The sequence below is a fragment of the Pleurodeles waltl genome, chromosome 4_1, assembly GCF_031143425.1.
Source record: "Pleurodeles waltl isolate 20211129_DDA chromosome 4_1, aPleWal1.hap1.20221129, whole genome shotgun sequence".
NCBI classification, from domain to species: Eukaryota; Metazoa; Chordata; class Amphibia; order Caudata; family Salamandridae; genus Pleurodeles; species Pleurodeles waltl.
Window position 1 is genome coordinate 1,008,234,802 of NC_090442.1, and position 19,522 is coordinate 1,008,254,323.

Genomic DNA, 19,522 nt, shown 5'->3' on the forward strand with positions numbered 1-19,522 from the left:
TTGAAGCTGGAAAGAGGCTACTTTCCTACATCTTTTAAAAGCAGCAGACCATTTAAAGCAATGCATCTTTGTAGGAGCCCTTTTAAGAGGCCGAAGGGCAGACAGGGGCTACTGGGCCTCAACCGTAGCAGTTCGGGTGGTTTGCCTTTGGTGTCCTAGGACCCATAATTCGATGGCTCTGCAAACTGGGCCAATTAAACTGTTTTCACACTTGACTCTCAGGGTGGTGAGGGCATGCCATCAAGGCTTCTGTGGGATGTAGTGTGGAGGAGACGGGAGGCTCAGAACATGCATTTTCAAACAACAGACACCATGAACCCCTGCCCATCCCAGTACTTTTCTTTTGGTAAAAAGAATGGAAAATGTCACTTACCCAGTGTACATCTGTTCGTGGCATGAGACGCTGCAGATTCACATGCTGTGCACATTCCGCCATCTAGTGTTGGCCTCGGAGTGTTACAAGTTGTTTTTCTTCGAAGAAGTCTTTTCGAGTCACGAGATCGAGGGACTCCTCTCCTTTCGGCTCCATTGCGCATGGACGTCGACTCCATCTTAGATTGTTTTCCCCGCAGAGGGTGAGGTAGGAGTTGTGTATATAGTAATAGTGCCCATGCAATGGAGTAAATATGTATGTACATAATGTGGTTAAAAGTGATATATTTACAAATTTACAAATGTACAAGTCTAATTTTTCTCAACTTAAAACGGCTACAGGCTCCCGGGGAGGAGGAAGGGCGCATGTGAATCTGCAGCGTCTCATGTCACGAACAGATGTACACTGGGTAAGTGACATTTTCCGTTCGATGGCATGTGTAGCTGCAGATACACATGCTGTGCATAGACTAGTAAGCAATTATCTCCCCAAAAGCGGTGGTTCAGCCTGTAGGAGTTGAAGTTGTTTGAAATAAAGTCAGTAATACTGCTTGTCCTACTGTGGCTTGCTGTGTTGTTAACACGTCCACGCAGTAATGCTTGGTAAATGTATGAGGCGTAGACCATGTGGCTGCCTTACAGATTTCAGTCATTGGTATGTTTCCTAGAAAGGCCATGGTAGCACCTTTCTTTCTAGTGGAGTGTGCCTTTGGTGTAATAGGCAATTCTCTTTTTGCTTTTATGTAACAGGTTTGAATACATTTAACTATCCATCTGGCAATGCCTTGTTTGGATATTGGATTCCCTGTATGAGGTTTTTGGAAAGCAACAAACAATTGTTTTGTTTTGCGGATTTGTTTTGTTCTATCAATGTAGTACATTAGTGCCCTTTTGATGTCTAATGTATGTAATGCTCTCTCAGCTACAGAATCTGGTTCTGGAAAGAACACTGGGAGTTCCACTGTTTGATTTAAGTGGAACGGTGATATGACTTTAGGTAAGAATTTAGGATTTGTTTGTAGAACTACTTTATGTTTGTGTATTTGAATAAAGGGTTCTTGTATGGTAAAGACTTGTATTTCACTTACTCTTCTGAGAGATGTGATAGCTATTAGAAATGCTACTTTCCATGTTAAGTACTGTATCTCACATGAGTGCATGGGTTCAAATGGTGGACCCATGAGTCGTGTTAATACGATGTTGAGGTTCCACGAAGGAACTGGTGGTGTTCTTGGTGGGATAATCATTATCAGACCCTCCATAAATGCTTTTATGACTGGGATTCTGAATAATGAAGTTGAGTGCGTAATTTGCAGATAAGCTGAAATTGCAGTGAGATGTATTTTAATGGATGAAAAAGCTAACTTGGACTTTTGTAAATGTAGTAGGTAGCTTACGATGTTTTTAGCAGATGCGTGTAATGGTTGAATTTGATTATTATAGCAGTAATAAACAAATCTTTTCCACTTATTTGCGTAGCAATGTCTTGTGGTTGGTTTCCTAGCTTGTTTTATGACCTCCATGCATTCTTGTGTAAGGTCTAGGCGTCCGAATTGTAAGATTTCAGGAGCCAAATTGCTAGATTGAGCGATGCTGGATTCGGGTGTCTAATCTGTTGTTTGTGTTGAGTTAACAGATCTGGTCTGTTTGGCAGTTTGATATGAGGCACTACTGAGAGGTCTAGTAGTGTTATGTACCAAGGTTGTCGTGCCCAAGTTGGTGCTATTAGTATGAGTTTGAGTTTGTTTTGACTCAATTTGTTTACTAGATACGGAAGGAGTGGGAGAGGGGGAAAAGCGTATGCAAATATCCCTGACCAACTCATCCATAACGCATTGCCTTGAGAGTGAGCCTGTGGGTACCTGGATGCGAAGTTTTGGCATTTTGCGTTTTCTTTTGTGCAAATAGGTCTATTTGCGGTGTTCCCCATCTTTGGAAGTAAGTTTTTAGTATTTGGGGATGAATTTCCCATTCGTGGATCTGTTGGTGATCCCGAGAGAGATTATCGGCTAACTGGTTTTGAATTCCTGGTATGAACTGAGCTATTAGGCGAATGTGGTTGTGAATCGCCCAATGCCATATCTTTTGTGCTAAGAGACACAACTGTGTTGAGTGTGTCCCTCCCTGTTTGTTCAGGTAATACATTGTTGTCACGTTGTCTGTTTTGACAAGAATGTGTTTGTGGGATATTATAGGTTGAAATGCTTTCAACGCTAGAAATACTGCTAGTAGTTCTAAGTGATTTATATGAAGCTGTCTCTGCTGAGTGTCCCATTGTCCTTGGATGCTGTGTTGGTTGAGGTGTGCTCCCCACCCTATCATGGAAGCATCCATTGTGATTACGTTTTGAGGCACTGGGTCTTGAAAAGGCTGCCCTTTGTTTAAGTGTATAGTATTCCACCATTGAAGCGAGGTGTATGTTTGGCGGTCTATCAACACTAGATCTTGAAGTTGACCCTGTGCTTGTGACCATTGTGATGCTAGGCACTGTTGTAAGGGCCGCATGTCTAATCTTGCGTTTGGGAAAATGGCTATGCCTGAGGACATCATGCCTAGTAGTTTCATTACTAATTTTACCTGAAACCTTTGGTTTGGGTGCATGGCCTGTATTACGTTTTGGAATGCCTGTACCCTTTGTGGACTTGGAGTGGCAATCCCTTTTGTTGTGTTGATTGTTGCTCCTAAGTACTGTTGTATTTGACACAGCTGTAGGTGTGATTTGTTGTAGTTGATTGAGAAACCTAGCTTGTGAAGGGTTTCTATGACATACTTTGTGTGTTGTGAACACCGTTCTTGCGTATTGGTTTTGATTAACCAATCGTCTAGGTACGGGAACACATGTATTTGCTGCCTTCTGATATGGGCTGCCACTACGGCAAGGCATTTTGTAAAAACTCTTGGCGCTGTTGTTATTCCGAATGGCAACACTTTGAACTGGTAATGTACTCCTTGGATTACAAACCTTAAGTACTTTCTGTGGGAAGGATGTATGGGTATATGGAAATACGCATCCTTGAGGTCTAGTGTTGTCATGTAGTCTTGCTGTTTGAGCAATGGGATCACGTCTTGCAGTGTCACCATGTGAAAGTGATCTGATTTGATGTAAATGTTTAATGTTCTGAGATCTAGGATAGGTCTTAGAGTTTTGTCTTTTTTGGGTATGAGATAGTACAGGGAGTAAACCCCTGTTCCTTTCTGATGAATTGGTACTAGTTCTATTGCATCTTTTTGCAAAAACGCTTGGACCTCCAGTTGTAATAGATCCATGTGTTGTTTGGACATGTTGTGTGTTTTCGGTGGGACATTTGGAGGGAATTGTAGAAATTGTATGCAATAACCACGTTGGATAATGGCTAGGACCCACGTTTCTGTTATTTCCTCCCAGTTTTTGTGAAAATTGGTTAGTCTCCCCCCCACTGGTGTTATATGTTGGGGATTTGTGACGCTGAAGTCACTGTTTATTTTGCGGTGTCTTGGGACTTTGGAACTTCCCTCTAGTTTTAGGGAACTGTCCCCCTCTGTATTGTCCCCGAAAACTTCCCCTCTGATATTGACTCTGGTAAGTGGGTCTTGTTTTGTGAGGTTGAGGGTTCTGTGCTCTGTCCTCGAAACCCCCCTCTGAACTGTGATTTACGAAATGTGCCTCTGCTCTGTGGGGAGTAGAGTGCGCCCATGGCTTTGGCCTTATCTGTGTCCTTTTTAAGTTTTTCAATAGCAGTGTCCACCTCCGGCCCAAACAACTGCTGTCCGTTAAAAGGCATATTCAGCACAGCTTCTTGAATTTCCGGCTTGAATCCTGAGGTGCGTAGCCATGCGTGTCTCCGTATAGTGACCGCTGTATTACATTCCTAGCAGCTGTGTCAGCTGCATCCATTGCCAACTGTATCTGATTGTTAGAGATACTTTGGCCTTCTTCCACCACTTGTTGTGCCCTCTTTTGAAACTCTTTGGGTAGATGTTCCATGAAATGTTGCATTTCGTCCCAATGAGCCCTATCATATCTAGCCAGCAAGGCCTGTGAATTGGCAATGCGCCATTGGTTGGCTGCTTGTGCCGCGACCCTTTTCACCGCTGCGTCAAACTTGCGACTTTCCTTGTCGGGTGGTGGTGCATCCCCCGAGGTGTGTGAGTTCGCCCTTTTGCGAGCTGCCCCTACTACCACTGAGTCCATTGTTAATTGCTGCGTGATGTACACAGGGTCTGTTGGTGGAGGTTTGTACTTTTTCTCCACCCTTGGAGTGATGGCTCTGCCTTTCACAGGCTCTTGAAACACTTGCTTTGAGTGTTTCAGCATTCCCGGTAACATAGGGAGACTCTGGTACTGTGTGGACGACAGCGCATTAAACAAAAAGTCATCTTCTATTGGTTCTGCGTGCAGGGTGACATTGTGAAACGCGGCTGCTCTTGACACCACCTGTGTGTAGGCAGTACTGTCCTCAGGTGGTGGCGATCTCGCTGGATAAAAGTCGGGACTGTTATCTGATACTGGCACATCATAAAGATCCCATGCATCAGGATCATCCTGACTCATTCCTGTATGAGTTGGAGACTGCATCATTGGTGGAGTGGCTACCGGTGATGGTTGTGGTGAGCGTTGTGGTGATGGTGGCGGAGTTATTTGTTTTGCCACCTTTGCTTGGGGTTGCTTGTCCTTCTCTTGGAAGGCAAGTTTCCTTTAATTCGGATTGGAGGGAGAGTACTGATTTTTCCTGTGTCCTTCTGAATGTGTAGCCTTCTTTGAGTGTAATCTGGCTCCCCTGCCTCTAGCTCCTGTCCGAATCTGTGTCCTTGCATCTGTGAGGACAGGCCCTGTTCCTCGGTGTAGGAACTTGGTTTCGGCATCGAAACCTTCTTGACCGTCTTTTTCGGCTCTGAAGACACTTTTTTGCCTTTCGGTGTTCCGATCTCTCGGTGCTGACTCGTTTTGGTGCCGCTCTCTCGATGTCGAGATTGATTGACCCCGTGTCTTGGGGTCGAGCCTGTTCTGTACCGGTATCTCGACCGGAGTCTGATGACTTCGACACATGTGTGCCCTTTTTCGGTGCCGCTGGCCGGTCACCTAATTTTTGGGTTAAGCCATGGCCTGTTGGCGGTGGCGTCCCCTGGGCTTTAGTGAATTTTCTGTGAGTTTTGGGCAGGGGCGTCTTACTCACGGTTCTCGGCGTCTGTTCAGAATCGACCTCGTCCGAGTCCGAATCCGCGATGGAGAAGGTTTCTTCTTCATCCAAGTGTTGGTGTCCTGCCGGCGCCGACGGCATTTGAAGTCTTCTTGCTCTTTGGTCTCTTAGCGTTTTCCTCGACCGAAACGCTCGACAGGCCTCGCAGGTATCCTCTTTGTGTTTGGGAGACAAACACAAATTACAGACCAGATTCTGATCTGTGTAAGGATACTTGTTGTGACATTCGGGGCAGAAGCGGAATGGGGTCCGTTCCATTAGCCTTGAAGACGCACGAGGTCGGGCCGAGCAGGCCCCGCCGGGGAATCGAAAACCCCGAAGGGCCACCGGAGCTCTTCAAAATTCGGTGTCGATCTGTTTTAACTAACCCGATACCGAACGCAAACAATACCGTCGAATTTTCTGAGATTTAACTAATTTTCCAAACCGAAACACGGAGCGAAGAGGAACACGTCCGAACCCGATGGCGGAAAGAAAACAATCTAAGATGGAGCCGACGCCCATGCGCAATGGAGCCGAAAGGGGAGGAGTCCCTCGATCTTGTGACTCGAAAAGACTTCTTCGAAGAAAAACAACTTGTAACACTCCGAGCCCAACACTAGATGGCGGGATGTGCACAGCATGTATATGCAGCTACACATGCCATCGAACGTACATTTATATCAGAGCACAACGGAATACTAGAGGTAAGATCGAGAATACATCTATAATTTTAAGCAATCTCACACACTGGATCTTACTAAAGTAGTACACTCTCTATGATGCCTTCCTCCCTACTTTACAGTGTCCCTCATTGCAGAGACTTCCCTGCAAATTGAGTTTAGACAAGATCAGGCAGAGGTGCAAGTTCAGTAAATGGAAGTCACATCCGGTGCTTTTAGGTCAGTTTGAACAGTTTTTATGCCCAAAGAGTTCCATTTGTAAGGAGAACTTCCTACTGCAGGATTATCTTTGTACATTCAGGGTACAGTCTTTCAGCCTTTGCAGACTGGGCCTTGCGTTTCCTCCTCCATTTAGGCACAGATTGGCTGGTATTGGATGGTGTGCTAGTCAGCTTACACAATATCCATTTTCGTTGGCATTTGTTGATTATGAGTGCAATCTGGTCCTCTCTCAGACTGCAGGAAGTATCAGCGTGGAAAGCTGGACTTTGGGGTGCTCGTCTTCTGCAGTAGCAGTCTCTCAGCTGGGACAGATCTCTGCCATTTAGAGTCCTCCTGGACCTTGCTGGCCCCCGGCAGCACCTCTTTTCCACCAACCGCGGGTTTGCCTTTGCCAAGGCTTGTTGGTGGAAATCCTTCACCGACACCCATTTGCAATCCAGCTTCCAGCATGGGACACCTTTTGCACACATCAGGAACCCTTCTCCAGCTTCTGTGCTGCAGTGCTGACCTGTCTTCCTTCTTCGTCGACCAACTCCAAAAGGTTCCTCTGGGTGGGTAGTATCTCCTACTCTCCCTGGACTCCACAGACACTTCTGGACTTGGTCCCCTTTCCCCACAGGTCTCCATTGTCGGTTTTCCACTGCTGGTTCCTAGCAGGCTGTTCTGGGTGCCTCCTTTTTCTTCTTTTAATCCTTTGGGGTGGTATGGGGGAAATCCAGTGTTTTACCTCTGCATTCCCGGTCACTGGCGGGGTACTGTATTACTTACCTGTGTTGTTTCTTAGTACTCCCAGCTCCCATATACACGATTTACTTACCTAGGTGGGGGCCCTGTGTTCGCATTCCACTTTCTTAGTATATGGTTTTGCCTTCCCCTAGGTGTAGTATTGCATATTGCTATTTTACACTGTTTTCTAACATTTTTATGCCTCTTACTGTTTATTAATGTACATATATATATATATATATATATATATATATACACATAGTGTATTTTCTGATACTGTGTTCCAAAAATAAAATACCTTTTTTTTGTGTACAGCAAAGTGTTTTCTTTCCTGCGTGTAAGTACTATGTGACTGTAGTGCTACTGCCTGAGCTTTGCATGTCTTCTAGATAAGCCTTGGCTGCTCATCCACAGCTACCTCTAGATAGCTTGCCTTCTAGACACTGCCTACACTTCACTGAGAGGGGATACGTGGACCTGGTATAAAGTGCAAGTACCATAGGTACCCACCACACACCAGGCCAGCGTCCAACAAGAGGAGAACAATTAAAAATAGGTAACAATGTGTACAATTGGCACACACTCCTCTACCCATACAAGTCCCTAGTAGAAGGTACACCTGGTAACAAGGGCCTGGGGAGTGGAGAGGGTCCCTAAGGGCTATAGCATATATTGTGCCACCCCCAGAGAACCCCAAAACAAGATGCACACATCTGCCATTGCAGTCTGTGTGTCCTGGTGCAAGCCAGGCAAAAACACTTCTTGGCACACTCATTGTGAAACATGCCCCAGTCACTGCATCTAAGTATATGTAAGTCACCCATACAGCAGGCCTTGGAGCCCTTAGGCAGGGTGCATTATATCTGATGTTTGATCATCTCCGCACAAGCAGATATAACCCTTTGATGCACCACTCCATTGCTGAGCATTGAAAGTGAGCAGGGAAGCTACCATAAGGTATGTGCTGGACCCTCGTCATCACGAGTTCACCAGCTACACAATGGCTTCACTGAAACCTCTGGTGTTTGGTATTAAACACCTCATTTTAATAAATACAGGCTGATGACAGCTTTGGATTTATGATGACATGCACCCAGAACTCCACTATTCTCTGAGTGTGTTAGCTGACTGGTCTCGACCAGCCTGCCACCACAGACAGGTGTCTCCCCCCTTGGAGGTAAGAGCCTGCGCTCTTAGAGGCCAGAAACAAAGCCTGCTCTGGAGAGAGGTGTTGTCACCTACTCCAACCGGATGGCTTGCAAATCTGCATACCAAGGCCAGGGACATCAAAGGCCCTGCCACCTTTGGAATGGCACACCCAGCTTCTCCAGACCTGGGCGCTACCATCTCCTGCACCTTTGGGTGGACACGCAAGGGTACCACCATCTTGTTTTGGTGGACTAGGCTTTCTGGGATAGGGTTATGACCACTCCTCACAGGAGGCGGTCGTTTAAGGGGTGTAGTTATCTGAGGGGTAAGTAGTCCATTGGGTACTATTCTACACTCCCCAAAATGCTCCTAAATTGAGTATTTAGGTGCCCTCCCCGACACCAGAAGAACAGATTCCTCTGATACAAACAGAAGAGCCAAAAGAGCAAGAACTACGGACGACTGGAAACTGTTGGCACAAAACCCTCCGTGCCTATCTGCTCCTGACTGGACAATCGCAACATCATGACTCATCCTGCAGCTGTGGGGACTCCAAAAGCCTTGGAGGTTCTCCAGCACTTTGCCAGCCATCAACATCTCCTTTTGAGTAGAGGAGCCACTTCTCTGCTTCCTGCAGTCACCAACCGTAACATCCAGATCACCGCTCTGCTGATCACTGGGTCCACTGATAAAGCAGCTGTCCAGGATGAGGTCACCATGCTCCAAGAGGCCTGTCCCATCTCCCATCTAAGTGAGATGACATCAGGATCAAACAGAGCCGAGCTGCACCAATACCTAGGCTACCAGACCCCTTGCTACAGCCAAAGCTTGCTGAGGCCCATTCTGGACTTGAACAGCGCACCTGAAGACCTGCCCGCGAGTGATGTCCGCATCATAGAGGACATCCTTCTCAGTCGTCCAGCGGCCTTGTTTTGTCTCTCCCTCTGCAGATGACTAAAAAAACAGGGTGCGCCTTGACGAAGGAGCACCGCCCCTAAAGGTCCTTTGCACTTGAGCCCCCTTGTCCGGGTCCACGGCTTCCAAAGGTACCACCCTGATCTCAGGACGCCCACTGTCTGAGCCCCCTTATTGGGAGTTCCCTGACTTGTCCCAAAATCCCCCTCCGCACTCTCTTTCTAGGTGGCTCCCTTTGTCACCAAGTGTGCGGTGCACAGGAACCAGATTCGACTCGCACCACTGCACCCGGATGTCCTAGAGCAGGTAAAACAGAACTGTTGGTCTTATTTGTGACTTTACACCCCTAGCACCCTACTACATACAGTGAGGGCTGCCCGAGAACTGACTGCAAGGACTCCTATGCAGAAAAAGTACTTTGGAACCGTTACCGCGTAAACGCGCATTTGAGTAAGTGATACTTACATGCAAATCTTCATAAAACTGCAACAGTACTTATTCTCCAGAAAGTATTCTGGTGTTGAAACATAACATAACCAAAGTAACTACTTTTCTAAACAACTGATCTCGAGTTACTTCGTGAGAGTGTGTCTCATTTATTGACAGTTTGTGTTCAACAAATGCTTAGCACTATCCTCTGATCAGCCTAACTGCTTGCCCTCACTTCCACAAAAAAAGCGCTTTTGATATTGTCACTTTTACCCCTGTAAAGCAATAAGGGTCACCTGTACTATCTGCACAGTCTACCCCTACATTTGGAACACTACATGGATGGCCAGCTTCCTACACTCATGCACTGCAATGGAAGCACTTCCTGGGGGATGGACTAAGAGGTTATGTGTACTTGCAGAGCAGGCATATCAACTGGTTGGGTATCCTGGCACTTTCACAAGGGGGTACTGTTCCGGCTAGAGCATATTGGAAGAGCCAAGTTTTTGGGATCTTTCAGTACTCTAAGAGTGATCTAGTGGCTCTAATTTGAAGGGGGAGTTTGTTCCACGCTTAAAGTGCTAGGTAATAAAAGGCATGGCAGTTGGCTCTGGCTCTTCGGATGTACGGGACGGTGACAAGAAGACAGCTGGCGGATTGAAGGTATTTGGTGGGAGTGTTAAAGCTGATTGGTTGTTCAGGTACGTGGGTCATAAGTTGTGCAGTGCCTTAAATGTCTGAATGACTTGTTTGAACTTGTTGATGGGGAGCCAGCACGCGGTCCTTAAGGTGAGTGTACAAGTAGTGTGGGGTAGGAGGTTGACTACGAGTCTGGTAGCTGTGTTCTGGATGATCTGAAGCCTCTCGGTGAATGGGCATAGAATTACCTAATAACAAAGCATTACAGTGAAGAGGTTATATTCCTAAGGGTTGATCTAAAATGAGAATTAAACTTTTATCAAACAACATTTCAGGAAGGTTGAGCCAAAGCGAGTCTACAAACATTTTGTTTTCTTTATGAATATAGATAGGTAGGAGAAGAAGTTGGGGGAACGTTATATAGTTCTATCATTTAAAAAATATATTTATATAAACCCATGCCACCTCGGCTCAATTAAAGACTGAAATAAAATAGATACAAATAAAATGGCAACAATTCAGATACTTAAATATAATGATAACATACCATGAAAGAGAACACAAGACGTTACACACAACAGCATTTTACCATTAACATACCAAAGACATATATCAAGTAATTTTAACTTTAGATTAATTTTACCTCATGCATACAAACTCTTCGCTTTATTTCTGGTGAACTTTCAGGAGACGAAATGGTCTGGAAAAGTTAGAAATAAAGTTTTACTTACAAAATTTCAGCATATTTTTAGTGGTTCTGTGTTCTCTACAGTCAGTATTGGGTCTACTGGATACACATTAAAAAATTATGCAGAGTAGGATTATCATTACTACAAATGTTACTATACTAGTTATGCCTACCTAAAAGCTACGGTTTCTCACCGCCATTAGTAGTTTATTTTCTTATAAAACTTTAGCATCTAAGGATATTTCCTGAAACATCCAGAGATGCAAAATATTTGGTCGGCCTTACAAAGACGACACACAGAATCAGCATCAAACAACCATGTCAATGTCTCACATAAAAATTCCAACGTCTCCTAGCCTCCATTTTAAAAATGTATATTACAGATTATTATGTTGAAATAACTGACAGCCAATTATTATCATATACAAGAACTCAGGAAGGATACATGTAGGAAACTTGCCCTTGTTGCAGTTACCCCACCACTTTTTGCCTGATATTGATGCTGACTTGACTAAGAGTGTGCTGGGATCCTGTTAACCAGGCTCCAGCACCAGTGTTCTTTCTGTGAAAATGTACAATTGTTTCCACAATAGGCACACCTCTGGTACACAGAAAAGTCCCTTTTAAAAAGTATCAGTGGTACCTAGGGCCCTGTGACTACTGAGGGTCCCTAAGGGCTGCAGCATGTCTTATGGCACCCTAGGGGACCCCTCAACAAACACATACACATTGCAGATTGTGTGTATTGGTGGGGAGAAAAAGGCAAAGTCGACATGACACCCCTCTCAGGGTGCAATGCCGACCAAACACTGCCTGTGGCATAGGTACGTCACCCCTCTAGCAGGCCTTACAGCCCTAAGGCAGGGTGCGCTATACCACAGGTGAGGGCCTAGCTACATGAGCTATATGCCCCTACAGTGCCTAAGTCCATTCTTAGACATTGTAAGTGCAGTGTGGCCATATTAAGTACATGGTCTGGGAGTTTGTCATTACGAACTCCACAGTTCCATAATGGCTTCATGGAATACTGGGAAGTTTGGTATCAAACTTCTCAGCACAATAAACCCACACTGATGCCAGTGTTGGATTTACTCTAAAAAGGACACAGAGGGTATCTTAGAGATGCCTCCTGTACTTTACCCAATCCTCTAGTGTAGGACTGACTGAACTGTGCTAGCCTGCCACTAGCAGACAAGTTTCTGAACCCATGGGGTGTAGGCCTTTGTGCTCTCTGAGGCCAGAAACAAAGCCTGCACTGGGTGGAGGTGCTTCAGACCTACCCCCCTGCAGGAACTGTAACACCTGGCGGTGAGACTCAAAGGCTCAGGCCTCATGTTACAGTGCCCTAGGGCAGTCCAGCTAGTGAAGATGCCTGCTCCCCAGACAAATCCCCACTTGTGGCAGCAAGTTCGGCTGGAAACTTAGGAAAAACAAGGAGGAGTGACCACTTCAGCTGGGACCACCCCTAAGATGTCCAGAGCTGAAGTGACCACCTCCCTGCAGAATCCTTCATCTTGGTTTGGAGGACAGGGACCAATGGGGTTAGGAATGTGCCCCCCTGCCGCAAGGGAGTGGGCACAGGAAGGGTGTAGCCACCCTGAGGCACAGTAGCCATTGGCTACTGCCCCCGATCCCTGTAACACCCACAAATCTTGAATTTAAGGGATACCACCCAGCTTCCCACATTTCTGGTGACCTGACAAGAAGAAGAAGGAATGCATAGGTGAAACCCCCAGCAGAGAAGAAGGAAAATTACAACTGCTTTTGCCCCAGCCCTACTAGCCAGTCGCCTGCTTCAAAGAAACTGCAAAAGAACAGCAACCCATCCAGAGGGACCAGTACCTCTGCCAAGCTCCAGAGGACTGCCCTGCACTCAAAAGAACCAAGAACTCCAACCTCACTCAGAATGCGTGAGTCCTAACCACTCTGCACCCAATGCCCATTTCCCATGTCCAGGTGGCCCAACCAGCTAGAGAGGATCCCCAGGGGATTCTGAGTAAGTGCCCACCCTGGGTTGACCTCTCCACCCCTCCATGACAACGCCTGCAGAGGGAATCTGAGAGGGTACTTACCTGCAAATCGATCTAACTTTTCTTCCCCCCAGGAACTGTTTCTGAAAATTGCACTGTCAAGTTTTAAAACAGATTATTGCCAATATTTCAAAAACTGTATAACTTATCGATTTCAAACAACTAAAGTACTGTTGATACATGTGTGAAATATGAAACTACTGAAGTACTTACCTGCAACTTGAATCTTGTGGTTCTAAAAATAAATTAAGAAAATATATTTTGCTATATAAAAAACATTGGTCTGGAGTCATTGAGTGTGTGCTTCTTCTATTGTCTGTGTGTGTACAACAAATGCTTTGCACTACCCTCTGAAAACCTAACTGCTCGAACACGCTACAACAAAAGAGATCATTAGTATTATCTGCTTTAGCCTCTCGTAAGCCTCTGGGGAACCCCTGGACTCTGTGCCACTATATCTCATTTCATTTTGACATAGTATATACAGAGCCAGCTTCCTACAGCACACCATCACTGATGTATTTTATTTATAATTTCCTAGATAATCAGAATATTTTTCTAAGACTGAAAAATGTAATGAAATAAGAATATGAATACAAAGCGACAACTCAGAAACCAGCATTACAATATATGTTCAGTCAACAGATCTAAAGTTACAGAATAAGGAAAGGTAGTACTCACTGCTAAGATTGATACAACAATTATACCATGTAACCTTGACGTGTTTTAATGACACCAGAATTTTATACAATAATCTAATGGTCAATGGTTGGAGTGTGCTTTGTTATACACCTGATGAAAATTGTATCAGAGATTGATTATTCCAAGAGCCCTGTTTTTACTTGCAGCCAAAAAGGCAGCAGTTTGGGAATCTTTTTAAGGTGAGGAAGACATGAAAACCATAGAGTTGGGCAAGGAAGCAGCTAATAATGGTGTACCTGGTCCAGTTTCACCAGGGTGCAGAGACGGGAAGGGCCAGAAAGTCCTCCACAGTGTTCAGAGTATAAAGTCAACTCCATCTGGGATATGTGTTTTTTAACCAGTGCATTCCCAGTGCCTGAATCGATGTTTACCCTTCAACGAGTGGAGTGGAGGTAGACGTGTAGTATTGCCAAGAAGACACAAAGCCAGGGCCACCTAGAAGGTGCTTGTGCACCCAGATGATCTGAGACTACAGTGGAGCAGCAGCATAAATCAGAGACTGCTAGTATGTGCAAGTGAGATGCTTTGTAATTCCATGGCTGAAGTGTCAGCCACCAATTAGAAAACAGATCTTCAGCTCTAGCCAGCACCAGGAAAGTGCCTAGGTGGAACAGTACAGCATGAAGGTTTTGGAGATGCGTAGCAGCAAAGCAATGAAAATAACCTTTGCAAAATGCCTCTGAATCTCCCATACTTTGTGAAAAGAGCAATATGGGCAAAATAAGACAAAAAGGTATTCAAAATTTTACTAAAGCTCTATGTAAATGAAATCCTTGACCGAAATTACCACTAGCAGAAAAGAGATGAATTTTTGTGTATTGTGTTAAAAATAATCAAAATACATCATACAAAACTAGTTAGGAAGCAACAACTTGTTCACTGTTATCTGTACGCTGTAGGAAACAAAATATTATGGCCAATAGATGAACCAACAAATGCTCCCTTTCTTAATTTGAGTCTTATTTACTTTCTTTCAATAGGTTATACGTAGAGAACAATGCTTATGTTAAAATCCACTTTTTATTAATAACTTAATGCTGCATTCTAGAGTGTTTGTAGGGATTTCCGGTGTCAGCAAATTTAGAGGGTGAGCCACCAGGAAATAATAAGACCAACTACTTTCAGTAGTATGAGGTCTAAGCAATGGGTAAAGTAAATGGGGTGTCTATTTGTTATGAAACTGCATATCATTGCATTTCATTTGCCAGCTTTCTCATAACTGGTACTCACAAACAGGATGGAGCAAGTTACTTACCTATGATAACACTCTTTCTGGTGGATGCCGCATCTAACCACAGATTCCTCACATTGTGAATAAACCCAGCAGCCGGACTGGATCTGGATAATTTTCTTCTGTAATGTCCTTGAGCGTTGGTAGGTGGAGTTGTGCGGCTTTCTGTTGGATCCGTCCTCCTGCAGGCACCTACATATTCGCCAATAACTTGGAGCATCAATAACTAGATTGTATCAGTGTGCATATCTCTATGATGAAATCTTATTAACATGGTCTAGAAGAGTCCATTCCACAGAATGGGGAGGATGGTGGGTCTGTGAGGAATCTGTGGATAGAGTATCCACCAGCAAGAGTGTTACCAAAGCTAAGTAGCTTGTTCTTCCGATGGCTACTTCTAGCAGCAGATTCCTCAACTTATGAATAGAAACCAAAGCAGTACATCCTCAGACAATGGCGTAGGAAAGTACCCCCTTTTTGGCATGGTTACCCCCACTTTTTGCCTGCTGTCAGTATGCTTTGACAGTTTTTACTGGGGTGCTGCTAATCAGGACCCCAGTGATTGTGCTCCCTCCCTCTAAATGTGGTTGCTTAGGACTTTGCACACCCCACAATTGGCATACTAGTGCCCCCATATAAGGCCCTAGTATAGGATACTTAGGTACCCAGGATATTGGGGTACCAGAGGTTCCCCATGTACTGCAGCATGTACTGTGCCACCCATGGGAGCCCATGCAAAATATGTCTGCAGGCCTGCCATTGCAGCCTGTGTTAAAAGGTGGCACCCTTTCACCACAGGTCACTGCACAAGGTCACTATAAGTCACTCCTGTGGCACGCCCTCCTAGCCCAGAGTGCAGGTACCTGTGTGTAAGCATAAGCAGGGGTGCCCCTACGAACTCCAGCTTCATTTTCCTGGACTTTGTATGGCAGGGACACCATTTTACACAAATACTGGTCACAGGTCACATACATGTCCAGCTACATAATGGTAACTCCGAACCTGGGCATGTTTGGTATCAAACATGTAGGAATTATACCCCACTACTGTTGCCAGTATCGGTTGTATGATTCCATGCACTCTGTGGGCTTCTTAGAGGACCCTCTGTATTGCTCCTACCAATCTTCTGGAGTTTTCGGGGAAGCCCGCACTGCTGCCACCCCTCAGACAGGTTTCGGCCCTCCTGCTGCTTGACCAGTTCAGGCAGAGGAAGGCAGAACAAAGGATTTCCTGTGGGATAGGGAGGTAACACCCTCTCCCTTGGCAATAAGTGTTACATGGCTTGGAAGGAGTAGCCTCCCCAAGCCACCGGTATGCTTTGAAGGGTACATTTGGTGGTCTCCTTGCATAAACCGGATTGCATTAGTCCAGGGTGCACTGGGCAAAGGAAAGGGGAGTGACCACTCCCCTGTCCCATCACCACCCCAGGGGTGGTGCTCAGAGCTCCTCCAAGTGGTAGCTTGATTTTGCCGTCTTGAATTCAAGGTGGGAAGGGGCCACTGGGAGCAACTGAGTGGCCAGGTCAGGTAGGTGACATCACAGCCCCTCCTGATAGGTGGTCATCCTTCTAATTCGGAGGTCAGATGAAACATCCCAACGTCTCGTCGTTGAATTTGGCAGCATGGCTCCTGAGCAAGTGCAGTATGGTCACCTTAACCTACCACAAGACTGCATGGATGTTTTAAGAGAGGCGAAGCGACCATCTAACAGATCAGCATATGCCTTAAAATGGAAAAGAGTCTGCATTTGGTGTTTGGACAAGAACATAGATGCCACAGCATGCGTAGAAGATGTTATTCCCCCATAACTATTGCAGCTAGCAAAATCTGACTTGCAATTCTTGTCCATCAAAGTACACCTGGCAGCTCTCACTGCATACAGGAAAAGTCCTTCACAAACCCTTTTCTTTAAAATTCCAGTCATTAAAGATTTCCTAGAAGGGTTAAAGAAGGTTTCTCCTCCTACTAAGTGCCCATCTTTGCCATGGGAGCTTAATGTAGTTCTTGCACATCTAATGCAGCATCCTTTTGAGCCCATACACAAGGCAGCTCTCCAACATATCACTTGGAAAACTGCCTTCCTTGTAGCAATTACATCAACTCGCAGGGTTAGTGAAATCCAGGCCCTTTGTGCTCAGGAACCATACACGGTTTTCCATTTCTCCAAGGTTGTAATGAGAACACATCCAAACTTCCTACCCAGAGTTATCTCTGACTTTCATGTAAACCAGACTAAATTTCTTTACCAACTTTCTTTCAAAACCCATCTACTCCTGCAGAGAGAATACTTCACGCTCTAGATGTGAAAAGGGTTTAACATTTTTCTTAGACAAAACTACATCTTTTCAGAAGTCACAGCAACTGTTTATTAACTATGGTCCAGCACAAACAGGCCTTGCCACCACCAAGCAGTCTCTTTCCAAGTGGATTGTCTTGTGCATCTTGTTCTGTTACCAGCAAGCTAATAAGTCTCTTGATGGCAGACCTAAAACACATTCTACCAGGGGAAAGGCAGCCACAACTGCTTTGACAAGAAACATTCCTTTAGCAGATATTTGAAAAGCTGCTACATGGAGGTCTGTCCATACCTTTACTAAGCGCTACTGTCTTGATTCTGATGCTAGGAGAGATGCTCAAGGCTTCTCAATCTCTTTGCATTAATAAATAGCACTCTATTGTTCTGTCTCCTCCACTGCTCTCAGGGGGATGGGCTTGCTACTCTATTCAGCGCTTATGACTATACATGGAAATCCCCTACAAGAGAAGGAATAATTTCTTACCTGTAACTCCAGTTCTCTCGTACGTGTATTTCCATGATAGTCATAAGCGATCCTCCCTCCTCCCCGGTGGAATAGACAAAATAATAATTCTATTTTCATCTGAGCTACTGAAGCCTACAAAGAGAACTGAGGTAACTGCCTCTTGCTAAGCATGATGGGACATGGGAGGACCATCTGCTCTTAAAGGCACAGTTTTATTTTTTATTCTGTATAATGGCAGCCTACTGGGCTACACTGCCCTGCATTCCTTCATCCTTCGGTAACATTGCAAAAAGGTTTGTGAGAGAATTTTTTCTGTGAAGTCTTCCAAATATTCATGCATTTGAATGCATATCTACCTTACAGGACCTTTTTTCAACCAAGCAGGATGAAGAATTTTGGCCTTTGTAGCCTCTCCTTTAGGCTGCATAATGACATTCTTAAGTGACTTTACAGGCCTTCCTGAAGAAAGGCAAACATCAACACTCAAGAAGAAATTTTGAGAAAAGTGCTCCGGTGTCCCCGCAGGTGGGTGGAACTATTCAGTGCTTATGACTATACATGGAAATCCCCTACTAGAGAACTGTAACACCTGGCAGTGAGCTTCAAAGGCTCAGGCCTCTTGTTACATTGCCCAGGGCACTTCAGCTAGTGGAGATGCCTGTCCCAAGACAAAGCCCCATTTCTGGCGGCAAGTCTGGTGGGAAAATTAGGGAAAGCAGGGAGGAGTGACCACCTCAACTAGGACCACCCTTAAGGTGTACAGAGCTGAGGTGACCCCCTCCTTGCAAAATCTTCCATCTTAGTTGGAGGGACAGGGACCAATAGGGTTAGGTTTGTGTCCACATCCCCAAAGGGAGTGAACTCCAGAAGGGTGTAGACACCCTCAGGGTCAGTAGCCAGTGGCTACTGCCCTCTGACCCTAGTAACTGCCTTAAAGCTAGGATTTAAGGCCTTCCATAAACCCAGCTCGTCAGATTCCTGGCGACCTCACAAGAAGAAAGAAGGAAGAAGGACTGCTAAGCTGAAACCCCAGCAGAGAAGACAGAAGACGAAAACTGACTTGGCCCCAGCCCTACCGGCCAGTCTGCAGCTTCAAAAGGCTCTGCAAAAGAAAGCGACGTATCCTGCGGGTCCAGTGACCTCTGAGAAGCCATTTGAAGACTGCCTGCATCACAGATGACCAAGAACTCCCATGGACAGCGGCCCTGTCCAAGAAGAAACTCCATCTCAGGACTCCAGAACTGCCCGGATCCGCAAATCCTGACCAATCTGCGCCCGATGCTCACGTAAAAATTCCCGATGCCAAAAGTTACCCCTGCACCCGCAGCCCACTTGCCTTGGGGAATCTGACCTTCAGTGCAGCAAAGTCCAGCAGGTGGCCCCTCTCCTTGTCCAGCCTTTGGTTTCCCAGAACCGACCCCCTGGACTTCACCTGCAGTATCTTTGTGGCCCCCGGGGCTCCCTATAAGAAAGCATTGGGGGCCCGATGCTGTGATTGCACCCTGTACCTATCCGCCCCTGTGCTGCTGAGGGTGTGTGTTTGGTCCTGACCTGTGCCCCCCCCGGTGCTCCTCTAAACCCCCCAAGTCTGCCCTTCGAAGACGTGAGTACTTAACTGCAAGCAGGCCTAATTCCAGACTCTGTGCACACTATGGGGGTTATTACAACTTTGGAGGAGGTGTTAATCCGTCCCAAAAGTGACGGTAAAGTGACGGATATACCACCAGCCGTATTACGAGTCCATGATATCCTATGGAACTCGTAATACGGCTGGTGGTATATCCATCACTTTACCGTCACTTTTGGGACGGATTAACAC

General features: G+C 45.6%; 1 protein-coding gene across 5 annotated transcripts in view; it reads right to left on the minus strand.

The window, feature by feature from the left end:
* KMT2E (lysine methyltransferase 2E (inactive)) overlaps positions 1–19,522 on the minus strand; it is a 1,466,695-nt gene that overhangs the window by 138,050 nt on the left and 1,309,123 nt on the right. For all 5 annotated transcript variants that reach the window (XR_011202375.1, XM_069229869.1, XM_069229870.1 and 2 more), the window contains one exon: positions 10,935–10,991. Coding sequence is in view for 4 of the 5 variants with exons in the window: in XM_069229869.1 (XP_069085970.1) it covers positions 10,935–10,991 (57 nt within the window). In the remaining variant the exon portion in view is untranslated. The remainder of the gene's footprint in view (positions 1–10,934; positions 10,992–19,522) is intronic.